Here is a 25,965-nt window from a genome sequence, read left to right as displayed (position 1 = left end):
TCATCATCGAACGCCGCCTTCGACCTTCAAGCTTAGAGCAGTCAGTCCAAGATTGCCATCACCATCCAGCCCGCCTCCCCCGTCGCAACCATGTCGAACCCTCAGGATATGTGGAAGAATTTGCAGAAGAGCTTGGAGCAAGCCCAAAGATCAGGAAGACAGTACGCGATACCCTCCACCTCCGTTCCAACGTAATTCAAGGTCATCAAAAGAACAAGAGAGCTGAGACGAGGCAAATGCACAGATTCGGAGCCGGCGGCCCTACACCCAACCCCAAGGGCGCCCTCGGTGGCATCGCTGTCATCGCCCTCGGTCTGGGCGGTGTCTACCTCTTCAACAACGCCCTCTTCAACGTCGATGGTGGTTGCCGCGCCGTCAAGTACAGCCGTGTCGGCGGTGTCAAGGGCGACATCTACCCCGAAGGAACCCACTTGAAGATCCCCTGGGTTGAGACCCCCATCGTCTACGATGTCCGCGCGAAGCCTCGCAACGTCGCCTCCCTTACCGGTACCAAGGATTTGCAGATGGTCAACATTACCTGCCGTGTCCTGTCCAGACCCCGCGTCGATGCCCTGCCTCAGATCTACCGTACTCTCGGAACCGACTACGATGAGCGCGTCCTTCCCAGTATCGTGAACGAGGTCCTCAAGAGTGTCGTCGCCCAGTTCAACGCCTCCCAGTTGATTACCCAGAGAGAGAACGTTTCGAGACTCGTCCGCGATCACCTCGTCAAGCGTGCTGCCAGATTCAACATCATGCTCGACGATGTCTCATTAACAGTACGCCTGTCACTTTTCTCTCAAGACTTCATCCAGCTAACATGTTTCCCAGCACCTTGCCTTCTCGCCCGAATTCACCGCCGCAGTCGAAGCCAAGCAGGTCGCCCAACAAGAAGCCCAGCGTGCCGCCTTCGTCGTCGACAAGGCTCGCCAGGAGAAGCAAGCCATGATCGTCCGCGCCCAGGGTGAGGCCCGTTCCGCCGAGCTGATTGGTGACGCCATCAAGAAGAGCCGCAGTTACATCGAGCTGCGTGAATTCGAGAATGCCAGAAACGTCGCCTCCATCTTGGAGAAGAGCAACAACAAGGTCTACCTCGATACCCAAGGTCTTGGCCTTAACGTCAATGCCCTTGGCCACGACAGATCCCTGAACAAGTAAAACACTGTGTTCTGACTTTGGATCTTCTCTCTTCTCTTCCTGGTTTACACAAAAACACACGATATTCATTCGGCATGGTTAGCGTAAGATACTCTCGACGGCGTTTCATGGCTGGCTGCTTCCCAACTTTTGTACAAAATAAGAATACGAATTACTCTACCCCTTTCTACTTATTCATTCTACTATATGCACACTTGAGTATGTGGTTGTGGTCACTCGCGTCTGGAAGAGTGAACACGAGAGAAAGTAGGACTACTCATTGCTTCGTCATACGCCTCCTAGCTACATACCACCACTCCCCTGAGTCACACGATCAAGATTGAACGCAGCACTGATCATCGACAAGTGCGAGAAAGCCTGTGGCGTGTTACCAAGTTGTTCTCCACTCCTCGCAATCTCCTCCGATAACATATTCAAGTGATTCGAGAAACTCAACATGTTTTCGAAAATGTTGATGGCCTTGACCAGGTATTTCTTGTCATAGGCACCAGCTCGCGTCAGTGCTTCGACAAGCCAAAAGGTACACATGCTGAATGCGCCTTCGCGGCCTCCGACGCCGTCTTCAGACTTTAGGGTGTTGTAGCGGTAGACGAGGCCGGTAGAGGTCAAGCCGCCTTTCTCAGGTGCGAGGAGGATTTGCTCGAGGGTGGAGGTGAAGCGGGGATCGTTTGGTGCGATGAAGAAGACCAAGGGGGCGATCAAGACTGCAGAGTCCAAGACTTCGTTGCTCTCGTAGCTTTGGATGAAGCATTTCATATCATGATTGTACCCTTTTTCCATCACATCGTCGTAGATAGCATCGCGGGTCTCGAGCCACTTCATCCTGTTGGGGCACGGGAAACAGCGTTTGTCCGCTAGACGCAGAGCACGATCTATAGCCACCCAGAGCATAATTTTCGAATAAGTGTAGTTCATGGGTTTGGAGCGGACTTCCCAGATGGACATGTCTGTTTCTTGCCAGATGCCACAGACGTAGTCGGTGAGTTTGCGGACGGCGATCCAGAGGTCGTAGCTGACTGGTTTGCCGTACTTGTTGTACAGGTAGATGGAATCCATCATTTCTCCGTATATGTCGAGTTGCTTGTGGAAGGCTGCGCCGTTGCCGATGCGGACGGGACGGCTGTCTTGGTAGCCGGAGAGATGGGTGAGTTCGATCTCGGGGAGGTCGGTGCTGCCGCGGATGGAGAACATGATGGGTAGACCGCCATCGTCTTTGCGGGAGTCGATGAGGCGGGCGGAGAGGAAGTTCATGTAGGCTTCTGCTTCTTCGGTGAAGCCCATGCGAAGCAGAATGTAGATGGTAAAAGAAGAATCTCTGACCCAGGAGAATCTGTAGTCCCAGTTTCTGCCACCACCAAAGTCTTCAGGAAGTGAGAATGTGGGTGCTGCGACGATGGCTCCGGTGGGTTCGAACGTGAGCATCTTCAAGATCATCAGACTTCTGCTGACCTTTTCTCTCCAACGTCCCTTGTACTTTGATTTGGAGATCCAGTTGAACCAGTATGCGGAGGTGTCCTGTTGAACTTGATTGAGGAGGGCTGTGGAAATTGATTCCTTGTTGCTCTCCTCGAGATCTCTCAACACAAATGAAATCGATTGGCCTTCCTGGAGATTGATGGTCGCAGTCACGCCTTCGCCCAGGGAACACCCTTCAAACTGTTTCTTTGAGAATGAAAGATCTGGGCAGGGAGCATCGTCGCCACAATCAATGGTAGCCACAAGCTCTAAGGACAGGTTCTCAGAGCGGAAGTGTACTACTCGCTGTGCCTCGTTGTCGGCCTTGACAATCTCGGTAGTATGAGAGTCCTGAGCATAGTTGAACGCAGGGAAGACTTCGACGTTAACATCGGTGGCACCTCTTATACATTCAACTCGACGGACCAGCCACCTTTTAAGTCCGCTACGAAGATCGGCGCTGGCGCCTTGTCCAACTGTAGGACCGAGTCTCTCTGTCTTGAGCGGACGAGGGAAGAAGTCTGTAAGAGTCAAGACGCCATCATCATGCAGATATCTGGTTTGAAGGATATTGTTGCTGGGCAGATATTGTTGTTTGGTGGTAATCTTGAGACCGGGAGGAGGACCAATGTTGAAATGACCGCCCTTGTCTTTGTCCAGCATGCGACAGAAGACAGATGGTGAGTCAAAGTCAGGCCTGTTAAGTTGTCAATTGATCGGATTGGGATGCGTGCAATAGTCGATCGGGTTCCTACCAGCACATCATATCAACTCCTCCATCGATTGCCTTTATCAATCAGTCATCGGGAGTGGAGCATGGGTTCAAAAACAACGTACCACTAGAGCACTGGTATGCATGTTTCCTGGAAGATATCAGCATCTGATAGCAGACCTCTGTTGGTCGCGTGGAGCTTGTCTACCTATCAAACCATACTGCTCAATCTGTGCTGTGTCAGCAGTTACTTTACATTGAGTTTGCATGCAGCTACTCACTGGCATATATCCCGTACTGCTCCGCAGACCAGTAGGATCAGATATTTGTTCTGGCATGGCGCTTGAGGTCTGATAGCTTGAAGACGTTGACAGACGTGATAAGAAAGCTAGCTTAGAGGTTCCTTGCTTGTGGTACTTGTATGTCTGGGGTACAGAGTAAGAGACGAGTACCAGAGAAAGGAGCTTATATCGGCTGACAAAAGCAATCACAACGTCACTCGGTCATTGATGCACATGGCTCCATCCCAGTCGTTTTCCACTATTGATCTGCCGAGCTTCATCGTCATACGGATGTGTTTTAGCCGGCAAGATCTGAGGATGAGCTTTGTTATCTAACTTGTCGCAAATATTGCACATTTCAGGGAGGAAGATGGATTCTGAGCATCCGTTGACTATCTTATGAGTACTACCAGCCTCTGATGAACAGACACCCACCACATGGTGATAGCCAGAGTCGAAGCAATAGCTCGAGACATGCAGACATGACTGCTCGTGCCGGGGCCGGCATCTTCGGAGGTCGCGTCGTGACACCAAGCGTGAGAGCGGGCCGAGCCGTTTCTGGACAATCGCGAACTCCAACGGCGAACAAACCATCTCGCAGGCAAACATCAATTACTTTCGAGGCCAACTGGACGCAACGCTAGAGGGACCAGCATACAGACACGACTTCTGCGTGCACACGAGACCACCCTGTTCATGCCATGCTCAGCGCACCTACTGCGCCTGCGTGACAGCCGACACGCCCTTCACGACATCCCCCGCCATGCCGTGACATATTCCTCTCGCCAAATCCGCCATCGCTTCGATAATGCAAGGCTGGTTGCACGCGAGAGAGAAGCAGTACGGCAAAGAGCGCGGTTAGATGCTTTGGCACGCCTCGACGAACACATCAAACCCGACGACTTGTCGGCCACACTCGAAGCACATCGAGATGCAAATCGCGCTTCCGTCATTCGTAGAGTCAACACTGCAACCGATCCTGAGGTCGCACGCCCTTCTTTTCTGGAGAATCGGCCGCCACTGGTTAGACGCACAACAGAGGCCAGAAACATAGAACCTCTGGAAGACAAACCCGCTCGGACACAATTCAACAAGATTGTCACAGACATCTCCAGCACCGCAGACGATGCTACATCCTTCCAATTGAGGTCTCTCAACAGGGCCGCAGAATTTGCCAAAGCGAACAAGAATGCACCGTCGATAATGAGTCGAAGCCGAGCTCAGTACCTTCGATGGCTCGACTTTCTTAGGGAGCACGAGGAGCCTCTTGGAGAATTGCCAAAGTTCAGTACTACTACCGACGATCGTCCTACCTTTTTCGCCGTCTTGCGTAGAGTTCATGCTCTCCTTCGTCCAGACGTGGTCGCTGCCGAAGCTAAGCCCGCCTCAGACCGAATACCGAAAGACTTCACCGACTACACCGGCTTTCCCCGAGGCATCATATCTGGACTGAAGGGTTCTGGACGACAAGAGCCCTGGGCTCGTCGACCAAAACATAACGGCATCAAGTACACAATGACAGAGTGGCTCGACGCCGAACTACTGAATTTCGCCCAATGGATGGAAACGACGCCGGCAGAGAACGCCGCGAGAGCAAAGCTTTCGGAAACTCTGCTTGATTTGATCAAACAAGTAGATCCAGCTTTACAGGTTGAGACGTTTGGCTCTCAAGCCACCGGCCTCTCCATGCCCAACTCGGACATTGATATCCGCATCGTTGATCCAGCAGTCGATAACCACCCATATCAAGGCGACTCCGAAGATAAAGAAGCAAAAAGAGCCTGGGCAATAGAGACTTCGAGGTTGCGGAAATCAATCATGATCTTCCACCTCCGCGACATCCAATCCGCATTAGCTAAGCACAAAGACTTTGAAAAGATCGAAAGCAATGAATCAGCCTTCGTCCCTCTGATCAAAGCAGTTCACAAACACACAGGCCTGAAGATTCAGATTGTGGCTTCAAAGGACACGAGCGCTTCTCGAGATGCCATCAAAAAGTATCTTGCTGAGTATTCGACACTGGAACCAGTGTTCATGGTTCTCAAGACCACATTGCATCTCCGCAATCTCTCAGACCCTTGGTACGGTGGGGTTGGCTCATACACTCTATTCATGATGTGCGTAGCAGCCCTGAAGCACTCGGACGCACAACAGCAAGAAAAGCAAGAACAGGAACAAAACTCAAACAACGCCCTCTACCACTCGCTCAAACAGCGTTCTCTATCCCACGACTTCCTCCACACCCTCAACTTCTGGGGCAACATCGACACGACAAAGGTGGCCGTATCCGTGGATCCCTTCGCCGTGTTTGCAAAGAAAGTAAGACAGGATTGGAGGGACCTTATAGCCAGAAAAACCGACAAGTCCCTCTTCGCCCGCCACCACCTCGCCGTCCCTCATGCCAAAAAACCATATATCCTCCACCTCCAAGACCCCGCTGAACCATACAATAACTTGGGTCGTTCAGCTCTCGCCATCAAAGACATACAAGCCACCTTTTCAAAACTCTACGATGATTTGCTTTGGGAGATGCAGGATCCTGAGAGAAGACAGGATGGTAGTCCACTCATCAAAGCTTTCGTGGGCAAGAGTGAGAGGTATTATGATGAAATGAGGATTCCGGTGGATTTGTGGGGAGGGCAGTTCGTAGAGGAAGTGATGGAGGAAGAGGATGGGTTGGAAGACGGGATAGATGAGCCGAGGGATGTGACAGAGAAGCGTCAGCAACGTGTACTGGAGGAGGGTCCTTAGGACTATGTTACAAAGTCATGAAATCAAAAATGTGTGTATTATGGAACAACCCTTCCGATTGCATGGACATACAAAAATAAGACGAGGAAAAGATTTCATGGACACGTTTACAAGATTGGACAAGCGAAAAGAGCAATATGTTCGTTATCATGTGGGATTTCCGTATGTTACGTTTTACCAGTCTATCTGACTTTCTGAAAGTGGACCGATGCGCCATAACACTCCATCGTATGTATCTCTGGCAGTAGAAAAAGCAAGGCTGAGCCGAGTGGTGCATGCGTGCTGAAGCAGTGGGTCTTTGCGTGTTGCGTGTAGAGCAAGCGGTAACAAGCAAGCGCCCTCAGTAAAGAGAAACGGGCTGTGAGTACCGCGTCTCGACTCGACAACGAAAGAAGCCCATAATCATCCCCAGAATCCATATGTCGTGAAAATAATGCCTCCGCACGCTGAAAGGAAAATAAGATAACCTTTGATGCACTCGTCCGGCCATTGGTTGCGCCCTATGACGGGCTCCGCTGCTGGACTTTTTAGATGGCGTACTTTCTTGTCCACTCTCTGGCGGTGGCCTCGTAGCGCGAACGGTCAGTCTTGTAGACATGTGCGATCTCGGGAACGAGCGGGTCGTCAGGGTTGGGGTCGGTCAACATGGAGCAGATGGAAAGCAGGACTGCGGGGTTGTGTTAGTAACACACAAATTTGTAAACATCCTTGCCAACTGTCGCTGTCAAGCAACAAGATAGGCAGATATACTGTGGCATACCTTTTGAGATGGTCAGAGCGGGACTCCATTGGTCTCTGAGAATGTCCAGACAGATGCTGCCGTTGCTGTTGATGTTGGGGTGGTAGATGCGGGTGGTGAAGTTGACCTTGGGAGGCTTGAAGGGGTAGTCTGTGGGAAAGTGGATGGCGAGGAAGAAGACACCGCCCGAGTATGGGGAGTCACCCTGAAATACTGTTAGTCATGGTGTTGTTGTGCTTGTTGTGGAAGTGGCGACGCTGGCGTTGCTTCACCGCCAACAGCGGCCAACCAGGAATTCGAAGACTTACGGGACCCATGATGGTGGCTTGCCAGTGGAACTGAAGGCAAAAATGGTCAGAACGTGTTCTGTTTCGAGAGATTCGAGTGGCCACGAGGCAGGCGCCCAATTTTGAGGCGAAGTTTTTCAGCGACGTACCAGGTCATCTCCGATGGGACCAGCAGAGCAGGATGAGGGAGGGTCACTACATGTCTGTCAGTATATGTTCTTGCGACATGACCATCTGCTCGGGCGGTCGATGGACCATCATCAAGGTGGGGGAGGGGAAGGGCAGAGGGGCGCTGTCACGTACCGGCCGAGATCGGTCAACTCCTTGTTAATTCTCTTGAGCGCCATGGTGTGCGGTGGTTGTGTGTATGAAGAGGATTCAAAAGTCAAACGCGGCCTCCGAGGTGGTTGCGTTGGTGTTTGGTGTGTGGTATGCGGAGCGAGGATGCAAGATGTCGGTCGTGGACGAAAAGGATGAGATTGGCCCTTAGCAGTGCACGTCACTTCGAACTCGGCTTGGCTTGCCGACGCCGCCGCTGCAACACAACAAAGAGTGCCTGTTTCTGTTTCACTGCGAGAGTCTTTCTCTCACTTTCACTGTTGCTGTTCTCGTTTCAAAGGGATGTTCTCAGACAGAAGATGCATCGATAAGTGAGTCGTTCGTGGACTTCTGTCGACTTTGTGCAAAGGCTTCACTTCAGAGAAGGAAGGCGCCTATCCATCACGCGCTCGGCTTGCGGCCCAATGCACCGACTGACTTCTTCTTCCATCCAAAGAAGACTCGCTCTCACATTTGACACGACGAGCACCAATCAACGTCCACGCACTGCACAATGATCACGCGTTCACTTCTACATGTCATCTCCAGGCAGGCGCCCGTCTCCTGAATAGGCTGTGTACACTGTTTGTTGTGGGTGCTCTAGTTTGGCTATCTTACACAGCATGAAAGCATCAGTCAGCCCCTTGACCGGATTCAGCGCCTGACTCCTCGCTAAGTACCTATTCCTAACAGAAAGCTTGAAGACCGGTGATTGCGCGTCCCAGAATAAGAGCTGGCTATGTGTCAGTACAACGTAGCCGAACAAACCGTCTTGCCCAAACTTACCATGAATATCACTCTGTCCCTCGTATGTCTGAGTGACAAACAGATTCGCTACATGTCTTCCAATGTGGTACTCATCACTAACAGCGTTTCCTCCGAAGACTTCCTGCAATCTGTGCATGAATCAGCAGCCATTCTCAGCAGGTGTGTTTGGATGATATCACTTACACTCGTGCATTCACCAAGGCTCGGTCGCAGTTTTGTCTCTTGATCATTGAGATCATCTCAGGGGCAGCCTTGCCCTCGTCCTTCAGGCGGCCAACTTGCAGTGCCGCAAGAATACCGTACGCCGCGTCTGTGGTTGCATCAGAGAGCTTCTTCTGCACCAACTGGTACTTGGCGATCGGGTTGTTCTTGAACTGCTTTCTCTCCAGAGCGTACTGTCTCGTCCTTGCAATACAATCTTCGAGAGCGCCCATTGTGCCCCAAGCAATACCATAACGAGCACCGTTGAGACAGCTGAAAGGTCCCCTGAGACCCTCGATGTGAGGGAACATGTTTGCTTCTGGTACTGGGCAATCATCCAACTGAATCATACCAGTGAGAGAGGCCCTCAGACCGTTCTTGTTCTTCAATGGGGGTGTCTCCAAGGTTCCTGGAGGGCATTCAGATCTCTCAATCAAGAACCCACGAATCTTGCCGGTCTCCTGTAGCTTTGCCCACACGAGCATGACATCTGCGATTGGCGAGTTGGTGATCCAGGTCTTTGCTCCGCTCAGGCTAAAGTAGCCCTTCTTGGTAGGGTGAGGCTTGGCCACGGTCTCCATGCTGCCAGGATCACTTCCGTGGTTGGGCTCTGTCAAGCCGAAGCAACCAAGCATTTTACCACTGGCCAGTTGAGGCAGGAACTTGTCTTTTTGCTCCTGAGAGCCGAACTCGTCGATACCGCCCATGGCCAGTGAGGATTGGACAGACATGCCTGAACGGTAACCAGAGTCGACTCTCTCAACAGCGCGGGTGATGAGGCCCGATGCGACCGAGGAGACACCAGCACATCCATAGCCTTGAATTGTAGCACCCAACAAGCCCAGTTCTCCCATCTCTTCAAGAATCTTTCTGTCGTATTCTTCGTTTCTGTATGCATCTGCTTGAGTCAGCAATTGAAGTAGAGCAAGGTCATACATTGAAAGATACCTAGCACACGAGGAAGCATGCGCTCTTGACAGTAAGACTCGGCTGTCTCTGCAATGGCCAATTCTTCCTCGGTAAACATGTTGGCTGCACCCAGCGGGTCCTTCCAATCGAAGGCTGAAGGGGTGTGAGCATGGCGACGAGCGACTGAAGCAGCAGCGCTTCGTGAGCCCAGTCGTCTTGCTGTCTGGCGAGCGACTGATTTGAACATGACGCAGGGAGGGGAATGAGAGGAAATGTGTGGAGTAGAGCAATCAAGAGAGCAAAGGATTGGCTATATAGCTACACAAAATATGCAAGAGAACGGCGGCAAAGGAGATGCGTGTTGGATCGGAAAGGCGGCTTAGGTACTCCCCGCAGTATCCGCTGTATGTAGGTTTGACAAGCCGAGGCTGGAAGTCGACGGCCGACATCGAGTGTTTATCAATTCGGTGGCTTCCATCTTGTAGATATTCACACAAAACATTCGGTAGGTGACTCGCGATGGCATTACTGTGTCTTTTGAGAGTTCGATCTTCCTCGGTTCCGCGAAAATATGTCATGGTCAAAAGGTGGTTGTCCCAAAAGGGAAGTAATTGATTAATACGTCACTGCCGAGTTGGACTTTCCAAAACGCGACCGAGTGCGCGTCAGGCAGCTTCGCGAACACATGCACTTTCTGCTTGTAGAGTGTTTCCCATACTTCTGATCATCGCCCTAAATCTTGCCAACTTCTCATCATACCACATCCTCACATTGTAACAAGTGATTTGCCGAGATGGGTATCAAACGTAAGCACGCCAATCTGGCTCAAATCCATCGTAGAGCTGACATCTTGATTTCATGCAGACCTCTTCCAAGTCATCGACGAACACTGTCCAGATGCTGTCAAGACTGGCGAGATCAAAAATCAGTTCGGTCGCAAGGTCGCCATCGATGCCTCCATGTCGCTGTACTCGTTCCTCATCGCCGTCCGCTCCGAAGGTCAACAATTGATGAACGAATCTGGAGAAACAACCTCGCATCTCATGGGAATGTTCTACCGCACTCTCCGCATGGCCGACAACGGTATCAAGCCTCTCTACGTCTTCGATGGTGCTCCACCGAAGCTCAAGTCTGGAGAACTCGCCAAACGCTTCCAGCGCAAGACCGAAGCTGAAGAAGCCCACGAGGAGGCCAAAGAGACGGGTACTGCTGAGGATATGGAAAAGTTCAGTCGTCGTACTGTTCGTGTCACAAGGGAGCACAACGCCGAAGCCCAGCGACTTCTTAAGCTGATGGGCATCCCCTTCATCATTGCACCAACCGAGGCTGAAGCTCAGTGTGCTGCCCTGGCTCGTGCCGGCAAAGTCTATGCTGCTGCCAGCGAGGATATGGATACACTGACCTTCGCTGCTCCTGTACTCCTCCGCAAGCTCACCTTCAGCGAGCAGCGCAAGGAACCCATCCAAGAAATCCACTTGGACAAGGTCTTGGAAGGTCTGGACATGACCATGGATCAGGTATGATACTATCAATCTTGTTTAGAAAATCGCGCTAACCAACATCGATAGTTCATCGACATGTGCATTCTGCTCGGCTGCGATTATGTTGACCCCGTTAAGGGCATTGGCCCGAAGGTCGCCTACACCATGATCAAGGAACACAAAAGTCTCGAGGCTGTTGTCGGTATGCTCGAGAACAACAAGAAGTACACGATTCCAGACGACTGGCCTTGGGCTGAAGCAAAGCTGCTCTTCAAAGAGCCTGATGTTCGTCCCGCTGACGACCCCGAGTGCAACTTCGAGTGGAAAGCACCTGATGTTGAAGGCCTCGTAAAGTTCCTTGTCGAGGAAAAGGGATTCAGCGAGGACAGAGTCAAGAACGGTGCAGCTCGTCTCGCAAAGAGTCTCAAGAGTGCACAGCAAAGCAGACTCGAGGGTTTCTTCAAGCCGGTCGCTAAGACTGCTGAAGAGCAGGCGAGCTTGAAGCGCAAGAACGAAGCCAAGCAAGAAGAGAAGAAGAAAAAGCAGAAGCAGGCAGCTAAGGAGAAGAAGGAGGCTAAGGCCAAGCCCAGAGGTACTGCCTAAGGACGAGGTCAAGCTGTGCTATCGTTGGAATCCGGGACAGGAGTTTTGATGGCGTTTGCTCATATGGGAATACCCGCCAGGAGGATCAAGCATATGATTTGATGGACAGGCGTTACGAGGACGAATTGCTCGAATGACAGCAGACACGACACGAGAAAGGCATATCTAATGGTTGCATAAACATTACAATGGCTGCATGCTTAACTTCTTCGCTGTTCCATTTGGATCCTTTTATCATCCTTCGAATAGTAACACACACGCGACACAATTCTCTTCTGGCCGGGAGGAGACTCTGTACAGTCACAAAAAACCAAAGCGGAAGGTGGAAACCCAGGATTCCTCGACTCTAGACGCCTGACTTTGTGAATCCTTCTCAGCCACACGGTGAGACAGTGTCACACGCCATGTTTCTGCATCTGTGGTTCGCCAGCTATTTTCGAGTGCAATCTCTGTACGTTTCTTGAAGCTTTGCTCGAATGGTACAAGGGGCTATTCTCGCAACCTCGAAGTATTGGCTGGGACAAGCTTGTTCTTGTTTAGCATGCAAGATGAGCAATTCGATGTGCTTTTCTGGCTTTTGGCGATGCGGCAATATTTGCTGCTGCTGCTGCTGCTGCTTGTGGGTACCTATGCAGTGAGTGGTTCGTAGGTGCTGGATGTGTGGATGGCGCTCGTGTAGGTACTTAATGAGGTTTTCGCCCCTCGAAGGTTTTGAAGGCTCCACCTTGAGTTGGATCTGTTGTGGTATGCTCTCCGTGATATTGCAGATGAAAGTATGTGATTGCTGACAACCCACACAGCTGCATCCGAAAGCTTTACTGTGACCACCACAGCCCAATCAACTACCATGTACTCCAATGGCGGATCCAAGCACAACGGGCTCTCCTCAAGCGCACGAGCCGGTGTCATAGCAGCGGTAGTCATCGTCATCGGCATCGTCTTTCTTGGTATCGGATGGTTCTTGTATCGCAACCGCAAGCTCAAGTATACCAAAGAACTAGCAGAGGCACAAGAAGGAGTTCCAGCATGGCCTACAAAGTGGCCTTCGCGAGCAAGACCTACCACTACTTCGCAACCGAGGAATAGGCATGGAGAAGCTGTTGAATTGGCACCGCCGGCTTATGATATTGCGCAACCATTGCCGACGTATGAGCCGCAGAGATCGCATCAGGATAGACTAGAGTCTTATGAGTTGGCGAATATGTCGCAGGGACAGAGGGGTATACGTCAGGATGTGTAGAGTTGTGGTCTCGGATGGAGTGTCTATTGAACAAGATGCCTCGGATGCCTAGGCTGATTTTGGGCTACTTGCATCTGGATCTGACCAAGTCCGACGCTTCTCTGGTGACCCTGACAGAATAATATCAACACCTCTATATGAGTAACGAAGAACGAAGAAAGACATCCGACAGTTCGTAACAAGTTTTCAGCATGATTGAGGATCGGATGTATACTTCTGCGCAGAGATACCTGAATAGTAGCGCCGTCATCAAGTAAAATTGCAAACTCAAGACTTCAGCATATTTATGATCATAGAACCATGATTCTTGATTGTGATTTCTATGTCAGCTTTCAACAACGACCTATATCTTGAAAATTTGTGTCTGACTGGAAGCCTCGGAAATACGGTGATAGGTGAGGTGATAATATTGGTTCAGTTGTGATATCCAAGATGAGGTCTATCTATGCTTGCCGCCCTTCCTCTGCCTGAGTTCATGTTCGTTTTTGGGATTCTTTTTCTCAATGACCCAAGTCTCGACGACTTGTTTTGTTTCAACCTTCTTTCCTTCGACTTGTTTTGCATCCTTGATGCGTCTCAGATAGCCCATGTAGATTGCAACTTCGGCAAAAGCAACGGTACCACTTCCAAACATGCTCAAGGCCATTCGTTGAGGGACGCTCCAGTGACGGGCAGCGATCCAGATGGCGACACTACAGGCGATGATGGAGACGAGGACATTGATGATGAGTGCTAGTTGACGGTTGACATCTGTGTAGGTCACTTCATCCTCTTCGTCTTCTACTCGGATACGTGATGGCTCGGGAATGGACGAAGTCGGGTTGATTAAGCGTTGGTATGCAATGTTCTCCTCTTCTCTGCGAAGACGAGCCATCAGGGCAGTGTACTCAGCAGTCTGTCGATTCATGTCAGCAAGGGGCGGTTGTGAGGGAGGCAAGATTGGGTATGTGCATACTGGTTGAGGCTTCGGTTTCGGAGGAGGCACATAGATGTTTGCCCCCTTCAGCAGAGTATCGAGTCGGAAGTCGTTCTTGTTCTCAAGCTGACTCTCGCGCAAGAAGCGCGCGACTTGGATCAATTGTGCATGTGATACAGGAGCGCCGACGGCGGGCTCGCTCAGGGAGGGGCCATTCGACGATTCATGTTGGTTCTGATGCGACAATTGATTGTACAGCTCGACAGCGGATTTGGCAGCAGGAGTTAGTGTCAACAGGACCATCAGGGCGTCTGAAAGAAGGTGGTCATGACGATTCTTGTCGCTCATGTATGGAGTGAGCTCGGACCACAGCGTCTCCAGAGTGGCAGCGAAAATGCCATCCGCATCATGCGTTGAATGGAGTTTGGTGCCTCCAAGAAGACGCTCCAATTGGCCACGACCGCTCTTTCCCTGAACTGCGCAATCCCTCTTTCCTGTTGCAATTGGAGTTCTAGCGGGTGTCGTTTTGTTCGCGCATTCTTTGTCCCCGAAATGAGTGCTCCTAGAGCTCGAGCATCGACGCTCGCCATCACCTCGCTGTCGCCGTCATACCGAGCCTCATGTTCCAGATATGCACACCTCCCGCCGCCGCGCCCACGATCAATACCCTCATGTCTGCCCTCGCAACGGCGGCACCAGTCGTCCGTCGCCGCCGCCATCCAGACGGCCAAACACATGTTCGCCAATGCCGCTCCCTCACCCATCGGCATTGATCCTCTACAAAGTGTCGCCAAAGAACTCAAATTCTTGACTGGAAACATTCAACAGCTGCTCGGCTCTGGCCACCCCATGCTGGACACTGTCGCAAAGTACTACACCCAATCAGAGGGCAAATATGTCCGCCCCATGCTGGTCTTGCTCATGTCGCAAGCCACGGCCTTGACCCTCAAGCACGACCGATCAACTCCCCAAGCTCTTGATGTCGACTCATCCATGTCGCCCTCTACAGTCCTCGCAGACTCCAACCCCTCTCCTCTGACCTCTCCTCCCGTCGTCGAGGACACCGCCGACACCTCTGTCCTCCCCTCGCAACGTCGCCTCGCCGAAATCACCGAACTCATCCATACTGCCTCCCTCCTCCACGACGATGTCATTGACAACTCAATCTCTCGCCGCTCCGCTCCCTCGGCTAACATCCAGTTCGGCAACAAGATGGCTGTCCTTGCCGGCGATTTCATGCTCGGTCGCGCCTCTGTTGCCCTTGCCCGCCTGAGGGACCCTGAGGTCACCGAGTTGCTGGCTACTGTCATCGCCAACTTGATCGAAGGCGAATTCATGCAGCTCAAGAACACTGCCTCGGACGAAAAGCACCCCACCTACAGTCAAGAGACAATGGAATACTACCTGCAAAAGACATACTTGAAGTCCGCTTCGCTCATCAGCAAATCCACAAGAGCTGCCGCTATCCTTGGAAACTGCTCCCCGGATGTAGTAGAGGCTGCATACAGCTACGGAAAGAACCTGGGTCTTGCCTTCCAGCTGGTTGACGATATGCTGGACTACACCGTCAGTGGAGCCGAGCTCGGCAAGCCTGCTGGTGCTGATCTGGAGCTGGGTCTGGCTACCGCTCCTCTGCTTTTCGCCTGGAAAGACAACAAGGAGCTTGGTACTCTTGTTGGCAGGCGATTCGCCGAGCAAGGTGACGTGAAAAGAGCAAGTTTCAATCTCCAGCTTCCGATGCAAAGTATGCTAATAATCGATAGGCACACGACCTTGTTATCCAGAGCAATGGTATCGAACAGACTCGCGCCATGGCAGAAGATTACATCAACAAGGCTCGCGAAGCTATCGCTTTCTTCCCAGAGAGTCAGGCCAAGGCCGGCCTCTTGGATATGTGTACAAAAGTTCTGCAGAGGAGGAAGTAAGCGTATATGTATAGAAATCTCCTCTTTGTATGTTATGTGGTACGAAGAAAATGTACTTTCACCCATCTCTCAGTTTTCCCATCTTTCGGGAGACGTTCATGAAAGTGACTGACGGTATAAATGGGACGAGGCCTGTCAGGTTTTTGATATCGATTTCATATGTAAGAGCTTTTCTGCTTATAAGAAGATGAACGAACTTGCAACAAAAGAAAAACAAAAGAGAAAGAGACGCTAACTTGCATCGCCCAACTATCCTCACGGAGCTCGAGGTCCATGAGGTTCAGATTCAGGTTCCTACTCCAGCTGCGACCAAATTTTGTACCATCAGCTCCCATAACGCCACGACAAAGGAAACAGTCTCGCTCATCACTATCGCCAATCAAGAAGGAAACACATTCTCAAGGCTAGGGAATGTAAACTCAAAGTCCACCTCTGGAACCAACAGCTGCGACAGCTTTCTCTGAGGGTACGATAGACCTGCAAAAAACCCAGCATCAGTAAACCGAACCTCTCATCTCAATAGAGTAATTTGTAGAATTGAACCAACCTGACAAGAAAGTCTTGAACACTCTTTGTGACGTGGTGGAGATTGAAGATGAGACTGAGGATGAGATTGAAATTGCATCAATGTCTTGGATGTCTTCGATGTCCATGAAGTATTCTTCGAGGATTGAGCGGGGGGATGGCGGGTAGTCTGACTCTGGAGTCGAAGGTCGCGAGAATGGTGATATGGCCATTGTGAACATTTTGTAGGGTGGAGCAGTTGGCGGTAGTTCTTGAGATGCTTGGTGCAGGAGAAGATATACGATCAGAATGTAGATTGATAGATGGAAGACTTGATGATGTGATTGTTGTTGGACGGGAAGTGGTATTCATTGTCTGCTACCGACCTGATTATATACTTGACACCTCATCCTCTTGTCGTCGCCATTGTCAGCTCAATTGACCAGATTCAGATATTGATCATAGTCCATCCATCGGTATGGCCGACACACATCATCCTCTGGTTGCTCAGTGGACTCGCCGATGTGAGTAAAGCAATACGAAGCTAGGAGAAGTCCGAAATGTTCTACTGGAAACACGTTCCATCGGAAAAACAAAGGATGAAGAGCTGAGGATGGACGAGCAGCTGCAACGACGAATGTGGAAATAGGTGAGAGCAGTCGAGCTTCTGAAGGTGTTCCATTGCACGCCCATGTGGTAGGAGCGTGGACCGATCTTCGATGCCAATGTCAGTCAAGCTTTTTGGTGTCGTGAAAACCTACCCATCATTTGTATACCACATTCAATAATCGATTCTATCATTGGTCGATCTTGCGATCGAAATAAGTTTGGACATGCACAGTAGCCTGATTGGGAGAATGAAGAAAGCTACACCACCACGCGTGGTCGTTGAAACCCGGTCTCTGATCTCTCAGCTGGGAGGTGCGCAAGCCTCAGGAAACCCGTTGCGTACCCCAAGCAGCCAAAACTTTCCTTCCGAGGGAGAGCACACTGACTCGCAACCTCATTTACTGGCAACAAGCTGTTTTCTCATCTGAGATTTGCTTTGTAAGTACCCTCTTGTCTCATCTTTGCGATTCAGCTGAGCACAACGTCAGCCTTGATAGTAGCCGTAATGTTATTCAACCAACGTCTTTGCAAACGTTGGCAGCTCCTCCCGCAAAAACGGAGTTACCTGTCCATGCACAACAAGTTGACCATTGTCTGAGAACGTGTACGGCGACTCCGTAACATGTGCAGGATGCTTCGGCGACTGCGAGAAAAGATTTCCTGTGCTTGTGACAGCAGCAGCTGTGTCCCGTGGCAGGTTTTATATAAATCCATCAAGGACGACCTGGAGATGGTGGTATCAATATCTTGCAACAATTCGACTGCATCATGTCTTCCAATTCATCTTTGTCTGACGTCGAGAAAGAAGTCACTCTCTTCTCGACAGTCGAATTGAATTCTGAATCTTCTCAATCATGCAATATGTCTGATCTTGAGCAAGCAGACCACACCATGGATGATATCCCCAACGGTGGACTGGTCGCTTGGCTGCAAGTTTTGGGTGCGTTCTTCCTCTGGTTCAACACTTGGTAAGTGTCGAAGACTCTGCCCGATAATCTTTACTTACCGGTCTTAGGGGACTCGTCAATGCCTTTGGATCTTTCGGTACTTACTACGCACTTGGTCCTCTGCACGAGTATTCACCATCGACCATTGCATGGATCGGCTCTATTCAGGCTTACTTGATGTTGCTCGCCGGTGCCTTGACCGGACCTCTATTTGATGCAGGTTACTTCCGTATGCTCCTCATCACGGGCTCATCACTTATCGTGCTTGGTATGGCAATGACGAGTGTGTCCACCAAGCTATGGCAAATCATGCTTTCGCAAGCCTTTGCCGTTGGTTTGGGCCAAGGATGTCTTTTCTCTCCTTCGCTTGCCATTCTCTCGACATACTTCTCAGAGAAGAAGTTCTTCATTGCCATGGGGTTGGCTGCTGCTGGTAGCGGTCTTGGTAAGTCAGAATCCAGAGTTTACCTGTAAGGATACACACTGACTGTTCCAGGCGGCACCATTTACCCTATCGTTTTTCATACTCTCCAGCCAAAGATTGGATTCGCTGCCGCCACTCGTGTGATTGCGTACATAGCATTGGGCACCCTTTTGGTCTCGAATGCTGTACTCCGTGTTCGATCACTGCCATCCCAACGCCGTAAGATCTTTGACATGGATGCATGGAAGGAGCCCGCATTCACTGTCTATGTGATCGGATCCATGATCGCCTTCCTCGGAACCTGGACGCCGTTCGTGTACATTGAAGTGTATGCCATCGAGTACGGCATCACATCCAAGGAACTCGCCTTTTACCTCCTTCCGATCATCACTGCAGGCTCCATCTTCGGTAGAGTTGGACCCAATCTCGTCGCCGCCAGGATCGGTCTGTTCAATGTCGTCATTCCTTGCGTACTTACCACCGGCGCTCTGGCCTTTTGCTTCATTCCTGCAAAGACTCAATCATCACTGATTGCTGTGTCTTGTCTGTACGGTTTCTTTTCTGGCTCCATTGTGTCCATTATCCCTGCACTCGGTGTCTCGATATCACCGAGCAGGGCGGTCATTGGAACACGCATTGGCATGGCTTGTGCGACTATTGGCCTGGGTATGCTTGCTGGCACTCCGATCTCTGGCGAGATTTTGAAGAGACATGGCTTTGCTGCCACTTGGGCATTCTCGGGCTCGGCTGCGATTGTGGGGGCATGCTTTTTGGTTGTCTCGAGGTTGCTTCATGGTGGACTGGTGCTTGGGAAGAAGATCTGAGTTGGATAGGTAGTAGTCCAGGAATGTCGTGTTTTGTCAAACATTTGGACACTCTCGTCCTTTCCTACAAGTGTGTAATTTTCGGACTCACAAGATGTGTGCGAGTAGTCCCTCGGACACGGAGAGAAGACCGTCCAGAATTGTCGCTGCCGAAGGAGCCGTTCAAGAGCATCGAGGGAGGATGCGCACCTCGTCTCGATGTACATGCTTCGGGTCGAGCACGCGGAGCCGGCTAGTCCGCGCGATGCCAGAAAGCTGAATACCGGTATCAGAAACCAACAAGATTCAGAGGGAGTTGCGACCTCAAGAAGCACACTTGAGCGCTCGGAGGCTCGTCGCAGCTGTCTGCTTAAGCTTTGTCAAGCCTTCGCCCACACTGCCAAGTTAGCTCGAGGCATTGCTTGGCGTTCATGACACCGCACAAAAATCTGATGAGGTGTACCCTGGTCCTCTTCCTCTGTTGAAAGTTTGTTACGTGAGAGCCTTTATTGCTGGAGATGCAATGGTCTCTGTGCGTGATTATCGCTGACCACCTGTAAGCGCTTGTAGATGCCGAGTCCATACCCGGATATCGGCTCATGATACCCCACCGTGTGACCCCGTGGCTGATCTGCTCCCACGGCATCTCCGCCTCCATATGGATGCCGCATTGCGGAGAGCGGGTCTGCTCCACTAAATATGACCGACCGGCCTTGTTGGCTACATGCACAAAATGGATCGGCAATGCGGCGTGAACATCCTTTTGACGTAGCAACGGTGAGTGACTCAGGTTGGTTATAAGAAGACAAGAGGCCCTGTTTCGCGGGTTTTCCTTTTCTGTTCATTGTGCGTTTGGAGCTGCATCTTCACACCAGAATTGTCGACATTTTACGTTCTGCCATTACGCATCTACCAGCGTTGCCCGCCCCGCGTTCATCTCTGCTATGGGTCTCTTCAAGAAGACCGAGGGCATCGATCCTCAACAACCACAAACCGACACGACACACGAGAAAGATGTGGAGAAGAACTACGAAGACGTCAAGTTAGAAGCGCGTCAAGCTTCAGTCGACAATGGCGGTTCGGCACCATATATCGATCCCGTCGTTGAGAAGCGCGTCGTTCGCAAGATAGATTGGCATTTGGTACCGCTGCTCATGGCTCTATATTTGCTTGCCTTCCTCGATCGTTCCAATATCGGCAATGCTAAGACCGCTGGTATGGCTAAGGCTCTGGACCTTACCGCCGATCGGTACTCATGGCTTTTGACCATCTTTTACATCTCGTATATCCTTTTCCAATGGCAAGTGCTTTGCTGGAAGGCGGTAAAACCTCATATTTGGGCCTCTTGGGCTATCTTTGGCTGGTACGTCTGGTACAACCTCTTGATATCTGAAGTGGCTAACATATCGAAGGGGTGTTATTTCAAGTTGTCAAGCAGCAGTCACCTCCTGGGAAGGAGAGATGGTACTTCGGTAAGTCGGGCCTACAAGTTCCCAGTAACATCTACTGACATCTCATGAAGCTTCTTGTTGGGCGTGTTCGAAGCTGCCTACGGTCCTGGTGTTCCCTACCTCCTTTCCTTCTTCTACCTGCGTCACGAAGTCGGTTTCCGCAGTGGTATCTTCCTTGCTGGTACGTTCGGGAATCCCTCAAAAGCGACTCGAAGCTAACAACTACATAGCCGCACCTCTCGCAACATGTTTCGCCGGGGCTCTTGCCTATGGTATCACTTCCGGACACGCATCCATTGCCAGCTGGAGGCTTCTCTTCCTTGTAGAAGGCCTCCCGACTCTGGCAATGGTACCAGTTGCCTATTTTTTCCTTCCCGACAATCCGCAGTCCGCCAGATTCTTGAACGAGGACGAGAAGCGCGTGGCAGTAGCAAGAGGTGTCCGTCAGACAGGCACGACCGAACGTGTCGGCCGCATCAAGTTCAAGGATGTTGGTCTCACATTCATCGACCCCAAAGCGATCACCACGGCATTGATGTACTTTTCATGCAACGTATCGTTTTCCTCGTTGCCCGTATTCCTGCCCACAATCCTGGAAGAGATGGGCTTTGAGTCCATCACTGCACAAGGTCTTTCCGCGCCCCCATACTTTCTGAGTTTCCTCGTTACCATCGGCTCTGCTTGGATAGCCGACAGAACTCAGCAACGTGGACTGACTATTATCATCCTGTCTATCGTCGGAGGCGTCGGATACATCATGCTGGCCGTCGCGAAGAGCACTGGAGCCCGTTACACTGGTGTTTTCCTCGCCGCATCTGGAGTGTTCCCATGCATCGCGAACATCCTCCCATGGGTCACCAACAACCAAGGCAACGACGATCGCCGTGGCGCAGCCTTCGTTCTGCTCAACGTAATTGGGCAATGTGGCCCTTTGCTAGGAACTAACATCTACAAGAATCCACCTTTCTATGTCAAGGGACAGAGTATCTGTGCAGCCTTTATGTTCTTCAATGGCTTGCTAGCACTATTCTTGCGTACGCTACTTGCTTATGAGAACCGCAAGCTGGATAAGCAGTACGGCACTATTGAGGAGCAGAAGAACAGGATTGCAACGACCGAGGGAACGAAAGAGGCAGCTGTTGAAGCCAACACTGGTGTTGAGAATTTTGGTCCCATGTACCGTTACGTCTTATAAACGGCGTTTAACGCGTTTTCATTTCTTGTCCATAACGAAGCCATGATAAGCTATATCAGAAACGATTCTTTCACTGTAACCTCCCGCTAGACTCAACCCTATATCTGTGACTACAAGAGTGCATAATAATCAGTAGCAATAGTGTGACATCTGTAGAGAGATGCCAACAGAAAGGCTCTCTGTAGACACATCCTAAAGTCGAAAGTGATCATGCATCTTAATAGTTCGCAGTATCGCTATACGCGGTCATGAGATGTATTGGCTGTGTCTCAGTTCAGCCGTACATCAGGATATACCTGGTTTTTCTTTTTGATCTGATCCGTGGTACATTCACAGATAACTACACCACATGAAATAGCTATACAAAGCTTGAACACTATATCGCTCTGGAGTCGACACTTAAAGCCCGAGGGCATGCATGAACGAAGGCGAATGCGAGCAAGCCGAATGGGCTTACATCCGTATGTCTCGGCATGTAAATCAGTACTTTAGGCCCCGATCTAGCATGACTCGATCGTCTTCTTTCTCGCACCACTTCCAACAACTTCTCGACCCTTGTGCATCTACTCATAACAAAGAGTTCCAACCAAATTACAATCATGAGGTCGACGATGTCTTCTTTTTGGCGACGCCTGCTTTGCTGCGGCTCGCAGCAGGATGAAGAGGAGGCTGCCGAGCTGGTCATCGTGAGTAGTCATCCCCGAATGGACGGGTGCTCTGCTGCGTGAGGCTGACAGATGCTACAGGGTCAACCTTTTGACTTCCAGAAGAAGGTCGTCGTGGTTGAGGACGGGGTCCTCAAGGTCATACCAGGTCCGGTCTGAGGCTCAACGGTCTGTGCGCGATTGCACCACTTCAACGTACGCTCTCTCCTCTGGCGCGCACAACCAGAACTCCACTTGCTGACTTGACACAAGGCCAACAACAACTCAGTACAAGCTGAAAGGAAACGGCATGCATCTGTAAGCTGAGGTCCACACCAACGACTGCTTCAGGCACACCAAAGGCAGAGGTCGACGATTGATCTCCTTCCACGACTCACGACCCTGTCGATCATCTTGACATCATCCAAGATCTCGGCGAGATGACAAAATCAAGCATCTCTGGCGTTCAACACTCTTGCTACATCCACATCAAGGCAACGCACACGACTCAAAACACGCACTGCTCCACTTCGGACGTCGAATGTCGTGTTGCATGGCTTTCTGCACGAGTGAATCAAGCTAGACGTTCGTAGAAAAGAGACAATCGATCTCTGCTCACATGCAGGCCAAGTGCAAATCACAACTCTTTTTTCTCTGTCCTCTGATATCTGATCTTCTTAGCTCTGAAACAATTCTCTCAACATGAATCTTGTGGAAAGAACTTCGTATCTATCCTTTTAGGTCAATGCATGGAGGCTCAGCGGTTTGTATCTATTCGCGTCATGTCTGTTTGCCATGAGGTAGTACATATGCCAAACCATACCCAAGCACAAGTACTCTCTAGCGATTTCCTATTTTCCTAACACTCCATGTCACAACCAAGCTACACAATGTCATCCTCATTCAAGATAATCGAGCACCACACACCTTGTCAAACCATCAGAGAATATCCACAAGCCACCTCGACATACCAAGAAGAAAAGCTCTACCTCAGTGCAAAACAATACATTCCACTCAACCGCACACCACAAAAGGGTGATGTAACAATTCTAGCCGCTCACGCATCAGCCTTTCCAAAAGAGCTATATGAGCCGTTGTGGGAGGACCTACTCAAGCGGAGCGAGAAAGCAGGATACGGTATCCGCAGTATCTGGATGGCAGATGTAGCAAACCAAGGAGCTTCCTACGTACTCAATGAAAACAAGATAGGCAATGATCGTAAGTCATTTGCTCCTTCCTCTTCTCAAACCTCGGCACAAAGTATTGATTGGACCTTGACGTATAGCAAACTACGCCGACCACGCACGCGATCTTCTCTCCTTGATCAACACCCACCGTGAAGACTTCACTCGTCCAATCATCGGCATAGGACACAGTATGGGCTCAATATGCTTGACATTGCTAGCTCAAATGCATCCCCGACTCTTGACCTCCATCGTCATGCTAGACGCCATAATCATCCACAAAGAAATGCCCGCATGGATCACAATGACCCGCCTGCCTTCCTTCCGCAAAGACCTCTGGCCCTCTCGTCAAGCAGCCGAAGCCGCATTTCGCAAAAACGCACTACTCAAACCCTTTGACGAAAGAGTGGTGCAAAAGATTCTGGAATACAGTATCAGAGCTACGCCTACTTTGCTCTATCCTGAAGCAGAGCAGAGTTTTACTCTTACCACGCCGAAACATCAAGAAGCACTTTCTGTCGCACGCCCAAATTATGAAGATAGGAATTGGGAAGCAACTCCTGATCTTGTCACAAGAGCCACTGTCCCAGACCTTTGGCCTTGTGCTCCTTACGTATCTCCGTTCTACAAATCCGAGGGCAGAACTTGTTGGATATTTTTGCCATATCTACGACCTTCTGTGCTCTGGCTATACGGCAACAAATCCTACACCATGGACCCAGACGAGCGACGTGAAAAGATGAAGCGCACAGGTACAGGCTGGAATGGCTCTGGCGGCGCAGCAATGGGAAGAGTAAAAGAAGAGTTTGTAGAAAACACAGGACATTTCTTGTGTTTTGAGAAGATTTCGGAGACGGCTGAAAAGGTGTCGGAGTGGTTGGAGGCAGAGGTGAGGATTTGGAAAGACTTGGAGAAAGTTGTGTTGGATGAGGAGTGGTTGAAGCAGGATGTTGTGGGTAGGCAAAGTATGGATGGGAGATGGTTGGAAGGAGTCAAAAAGTGGAAGGGACTGCAGAAGGCTGTTCCTCTGAGCAAGCTTTAGATATGTAAGGATCGTATGGTTGTCGTTATAGACGGGAATGTTTGCGAAAATGGAATAGTCCAGTAGAATAGCAGCTGGTTGATCTGCGCGATAGTCATCAACGACCAAGTAGTCGAATAGAAGCAGCAAGACTGATTTTACTCGTATTTGGTCAGGTGCAACAGACTTTTTTTACTTCCGAATCATCCACAGTTCCCTCTTCAAGCGGACCTTCTTGTTAATACCATCTCTGAAATCCCCTTCCCATGAGCATACTTCTAATCACGGTATCATGAAACAATTCGTTTCCGATACCACGTTTTGAAAGTTCTTTTGACTGCGGATCTTTGTTCTACTGGAGATTATGTTGTTTACTCGCTTTGCTGGTGATTGGCCCTTGGAAAGCAGCCGGTAGATAAAGCTGTCGGTGATGTGACGGTGTCGCCTTCGGTGATATGGTAATAGAGCGATCCATCTTATCTGTTGCGGAGTATTTGCTTTAGAGGAGTTCTGGTCTGTATTTTGCACAACTGATTCAGGTCATCTGGATGAGGCTGCGCATATGAGAGTGGATCAATGTCGTTCCCGTTCTGAGGCGTCTCGTTGGCCGTATGGGATGGCGAGTCTGTCTCCAGGTGTCCATGTTCCCCAGCGGCGATATCAGAAGAGTTGGGGTTGTATACTTCGATGTCTGGCTAGGCTGCTACCCATTCAGACACGACAGGATCGACGACGTGCATGTAGCTGTTGAGCCTACAAGCATTGTTACGCTTCAGAGGATTGCACCTGTCGAGGAAGCATATATGGCCCATATCGCAATTCTGACGACGACAGGCTCCTCTACGGCTGCAGGGGTAGCTATGCACCATATGTTTAAGGACAAGTTTGACGTTATCTGGAATAGGGCTGTGGTCCAAGATACAATTGGCTCCACCTTTGGTGCAGTATCCTTTTAGTTGATACTCGTTGCACAGTCTTCCTTGCTGAGCGATCCGAACGCTGTAGGCACTCCGATCTTCGCCAGAAGGTGGTGGTAGTAGAACGTCTAATCTGTGTCCGGCGCTGTTGATCGGAACGAGATCACCATTCTTTTGCTTAGGCAGAACAAAGTGAGGATGCATAGCAGGTGGCGATGATGGAGGTAAAGTCTGTCCAGCGCGGTCATTTTGTGGTATGACAAAACTAGACCTAGGAGAACCACCGTCCGCATTGCTTGGAGTGGGAGTGTTAGAACCTGAAGACTGGGGGAACGAAGTCGATGGCATGGAGGATCTGTACGCAACTTCCCGTCCAGGTCACGGCCATCCGACATGCATGACTATGGTCTACCTGATCTTTCAGATCCTTACAAACTTCCTAAGCAAGTTTGCTCGAGCGTCCATCAAACTGTCAGCCTGTGGGTGAACAACGAGCACGATACAAATTTGGGGAAAGCCGTC

General features: G+C 50.5%; 13 protein-coding genes across 13 annotated transcripts; 9 read left to right on the top strand and 4 right to left on the bottom strand.

The window, feature by feature from the left end:
• Positions 1 to 90: 90 nt before the first annotated feature.
• On the top strand, positions 91 to 1,158 carry M436DRAFT_82863 (uncharacterized protein; the record flags this gene model as incomplete). The annotated part of the gene is made up of 3 exons (XM_013570920.1): positions 91 to 191; positions 245 to 779; positions 832 to 1,158. 3 exons carry the CDS (start codon positions 91 to 93, stop codon positions 1,156 to 1,158), a joined length of 963 nt encoding a protein of 320 aa, XP_013426374.1.
• A 282-nt stretch (positions 1,159 to 1,440) lies between these two features.
• On the bottom strand, positions 1,441 to 3,663 carry M436DRAFT_49414 (glucan 1,4-alpha-glucosidase-like protein; the record flags this gene model as incomplete). Its single annotated transcript, XM_013570734.1, has 5 exons — positions 1,441 to 3,310; positions 3,369 to 3,400; positions 3,451 to 3,476; positions 3,534 to 3,555; positions 3,607 to 3,663. The coding sequence occupies 5 exons, from the start codon at positions 3,661 to 3,663 to the stop codon at positions 1,441 to 1,443; spliced, it is 2,007 nt and encodes a 668-aa protein (XP_013426188.1).
• Positions 3,664 to 4,302: 639 nt separating this feature from the next.
• Positions 4,303 to 6,357, top strand: M436DRAFT_49763 (uncharacterized protein; the record flags this gene model as incomplete). The annotated part of the gene is made up of 1 exon (XM_013570804.1): positions 4,303 to 6,357. One exon carries the CDS (start codon positions 4,303 to 4,305, stop codon positions 6,355 to 6,357), a length of 2,055 nt encoding a protein of 684 aa, XP_013426258.1.
• A 527-nt stretch (positions 6,358 to 6,884) lies between these two features.
• Positions 6,885 to 7,730, bottom strand: M436DRAFT_49341 (ubiquitin-conjugating enzyme; the record flags this gene model as incomplete). Its single annotated transcript, XM_013570717.1, has 5 exons — positions 6,885 to 7,024; positions 7,118 to 7,301; positions 7,405 to 7,434; positions 7,533 to 7,578; positions 7,687 to 7,730. The coding sequence occupies 5 exons, from the start codon at positions 7,728 to 7,730 to the stop codon at positions 6,885 to 6,887; spliced, it is 444 nt and encodes a 147-aa protein (XP_013426171.1).
• A 657-nt stretch (positions 7,731 to 8,387) lies between these two features.
• Positions 8,388 to 9,826, bottom strand: M436DRAFT_49077 (glutaryl-CoA dehydrogenase-like protein; the record flags this gene model as incomplete). Its single annotated transcript, XM_013570664.1, has 4 exons — positions 8,388 to 8,434; positions 8,488 to 8,597; positions 8,653 to 9,571; positions 9,619 to 9,826. 4 exons carry the CDS (start codon positions 9,824 to 9,826, stop codon positions 8,388 to 8,390), a joined length of 1,284 nt encoding a protein of 427 aa, XP_013426118.1.
• Positions 9,827 to 10,372: 546 nt separating this feature from the next.
• Positions 10,373 to 11,663, top strand: M436DRAFT_73688 (PIN domain-like protein; the record flags this gene model as incomplete). Its single annotated transcript, XM_013570919.1, has 3 exons — positions 10,373 to 10,385; positions 10,444 to 11,096; positions 11,148 to 11,663. 3 exons carry the CDS (start codon positions 10,373 to 10,375, stop codon positions 11,661 to 11,663), a joined length of 1,182 nt encoding a protein of 393 aa, XP_013426373.1.
• Positions 11,664 to 12,067: 404 nt separating this feature from the next.
• On the top strand, positions 12,068 to 12,903 carry M436DRAFT_64750 (uncharacterized protein; the record flags this gene model as incomplete). Its single annotated transcript, XM_013570858.1, has 3 exons — positions 12,068 to 12,114; positions 12,204 to 12,304; positions 12,464 to 12,903. The coding sequence occupies 3 exons, from the start codon at positions 12,068 to 12,070 to the stop codon at positions 12,901 to 12,903; spliced, it is 588 nt and encodes a 195-aa protein (XP_013426312.1).
• Positions 12,904 to 13,342: 439 nt separating this feature from the next.
• Positions 13,343 to 14,122, bottom strand: M436DRAFT_64749 (uncharacterized protein; the record flags this gene model as incomplete). The annotated part of the gene is made up of 1 exon (XM_013570857.1): positions 13,343 to 14,122. The coding sequence occupies one exon, from the start codon at positions 14,120 to 14,122 to the stop codon at positions 13,343 to 13,345; it is 780 nt and encodes a 259-aa protein (XP_013426311.1).
• Positions 14,123 to 14,371: 249 nt separating this feature from the next.
• Positions 14,372 to 15,744, top strand: M436DRAFT_82856 (decaprenyl-diphosphate synthase subunit 1; the record flags this gene model as incomplete). The annotated part of the gene is made up of 2 exons (XM_013570918.1): positions 14,372 to 15,523; positions 15,583 to 15,744. 2 exons carry the CDS (start codon positions 14,372 to 14,374, stop codon positions 15,742 to 15,744), a joined length of 1,314 nt encoding a protein of 437 aa, XP_013426372.1.
• Positions 15,745 to 17,748: 2,004 nt separating this feature from the next.
• Positions 17,749 to 19,052, top strand: M436DRAFT_49376 (MFS general substrate transporter; the record flags this gene model as incomplete). Its single annotated transcript, XM_013570725.1, has 3 exons — positions 17,749 to 17,825; positions 17,873 to 18,249; positions 18,301 to 19,052. 3 exons carry the CDS (start codon positions 17,749 to 17,751, stop codon positions 19,050 to 19,052), a joined length of 1,206 nt encoding a protein of 401 aa, XP_013426179.1.
• A 923-nt stretch (positions 19,053 to 19,975) lies between these two features.
• Positions 19,976 to 21,677, top strand: M436DRAFT_49110 (MFS general substrate transporter; the record flags this gene model as incomplete). Its single annotated transcript, XM_013570673.1, has 4 exons — positions 19,976 to 20,394; positions 20,444 to 20,503; positions 20,554 to 20,663; positions 20,713 to 21,677. The coding sequence occupies 4 exons, from the start codon at positions 19,976 to 19,978 to the stop codon at positions 21,675 to 21,677; spliced, it is 1,554 nt and encodes a 517-aa protein (XP_013426127.1).
• Positions 21,678 to 22,288: 611 nt separating this feature from the next.
• M436DRAFT_82853 (uncharacterized protein) lies at positions 22,289 to 22,501 on the top strand (the record flags this gene model as incomplete). Its single annotated transcript, XM_013570917.1, has 2 exons — positions 22,289 to 22,363; positions 22,424 to 22,501. 2 exons carry the CDS (start codon positions 22,289 to 22,291, stop codon positions 22,499 to 22,501), a joined length of 153 nt encoding a protein of 50 aa, XP_013426371.1.
• Positions 22,502 to 23,211: 710 nt separating this feature from the next.
• Positions 23,212 to 24,547, top strand: M436DRAFT_49559 (putative toxin biosynthesis protein; the record flags this gene model as incomplete). The annotated part of the gene is made up of 2 exons (XM_013570765.1): positions 23,212 to 23,539; positions 23,607 to 24,547. The coding sequence occupies 2 exons, from the start codon at positions 23,212 to 23,214 to the stop codon at positions 24,545 to 24,547; spliced, it is 1,269 nt and encodes a 422-aa protein (XP_013426219.1).
• Between the last annotated feature and the right edge of the window lie 1,418 nt (positions 24,548 to 25,965).

The sequence above is a fragment of the Aureobasidium namibiae genome (assembly GCF_000721765.1).
Source record: "Aureobasidium namibiae CBS 147.97 unplaced genomic scaffold scaffold_11, whole genome shotgun sequence".
Taxonomy (NCBI): Eukaryota; Fungi; Ascomycota; class Dothideomycetes; order Dothideales; family Saccotheciaceae; genus Aureobasidium; species Aureobasidium namibiae.
This window is presented reverse-complemented; position numbering and strand designations above follow the sequence as displayed.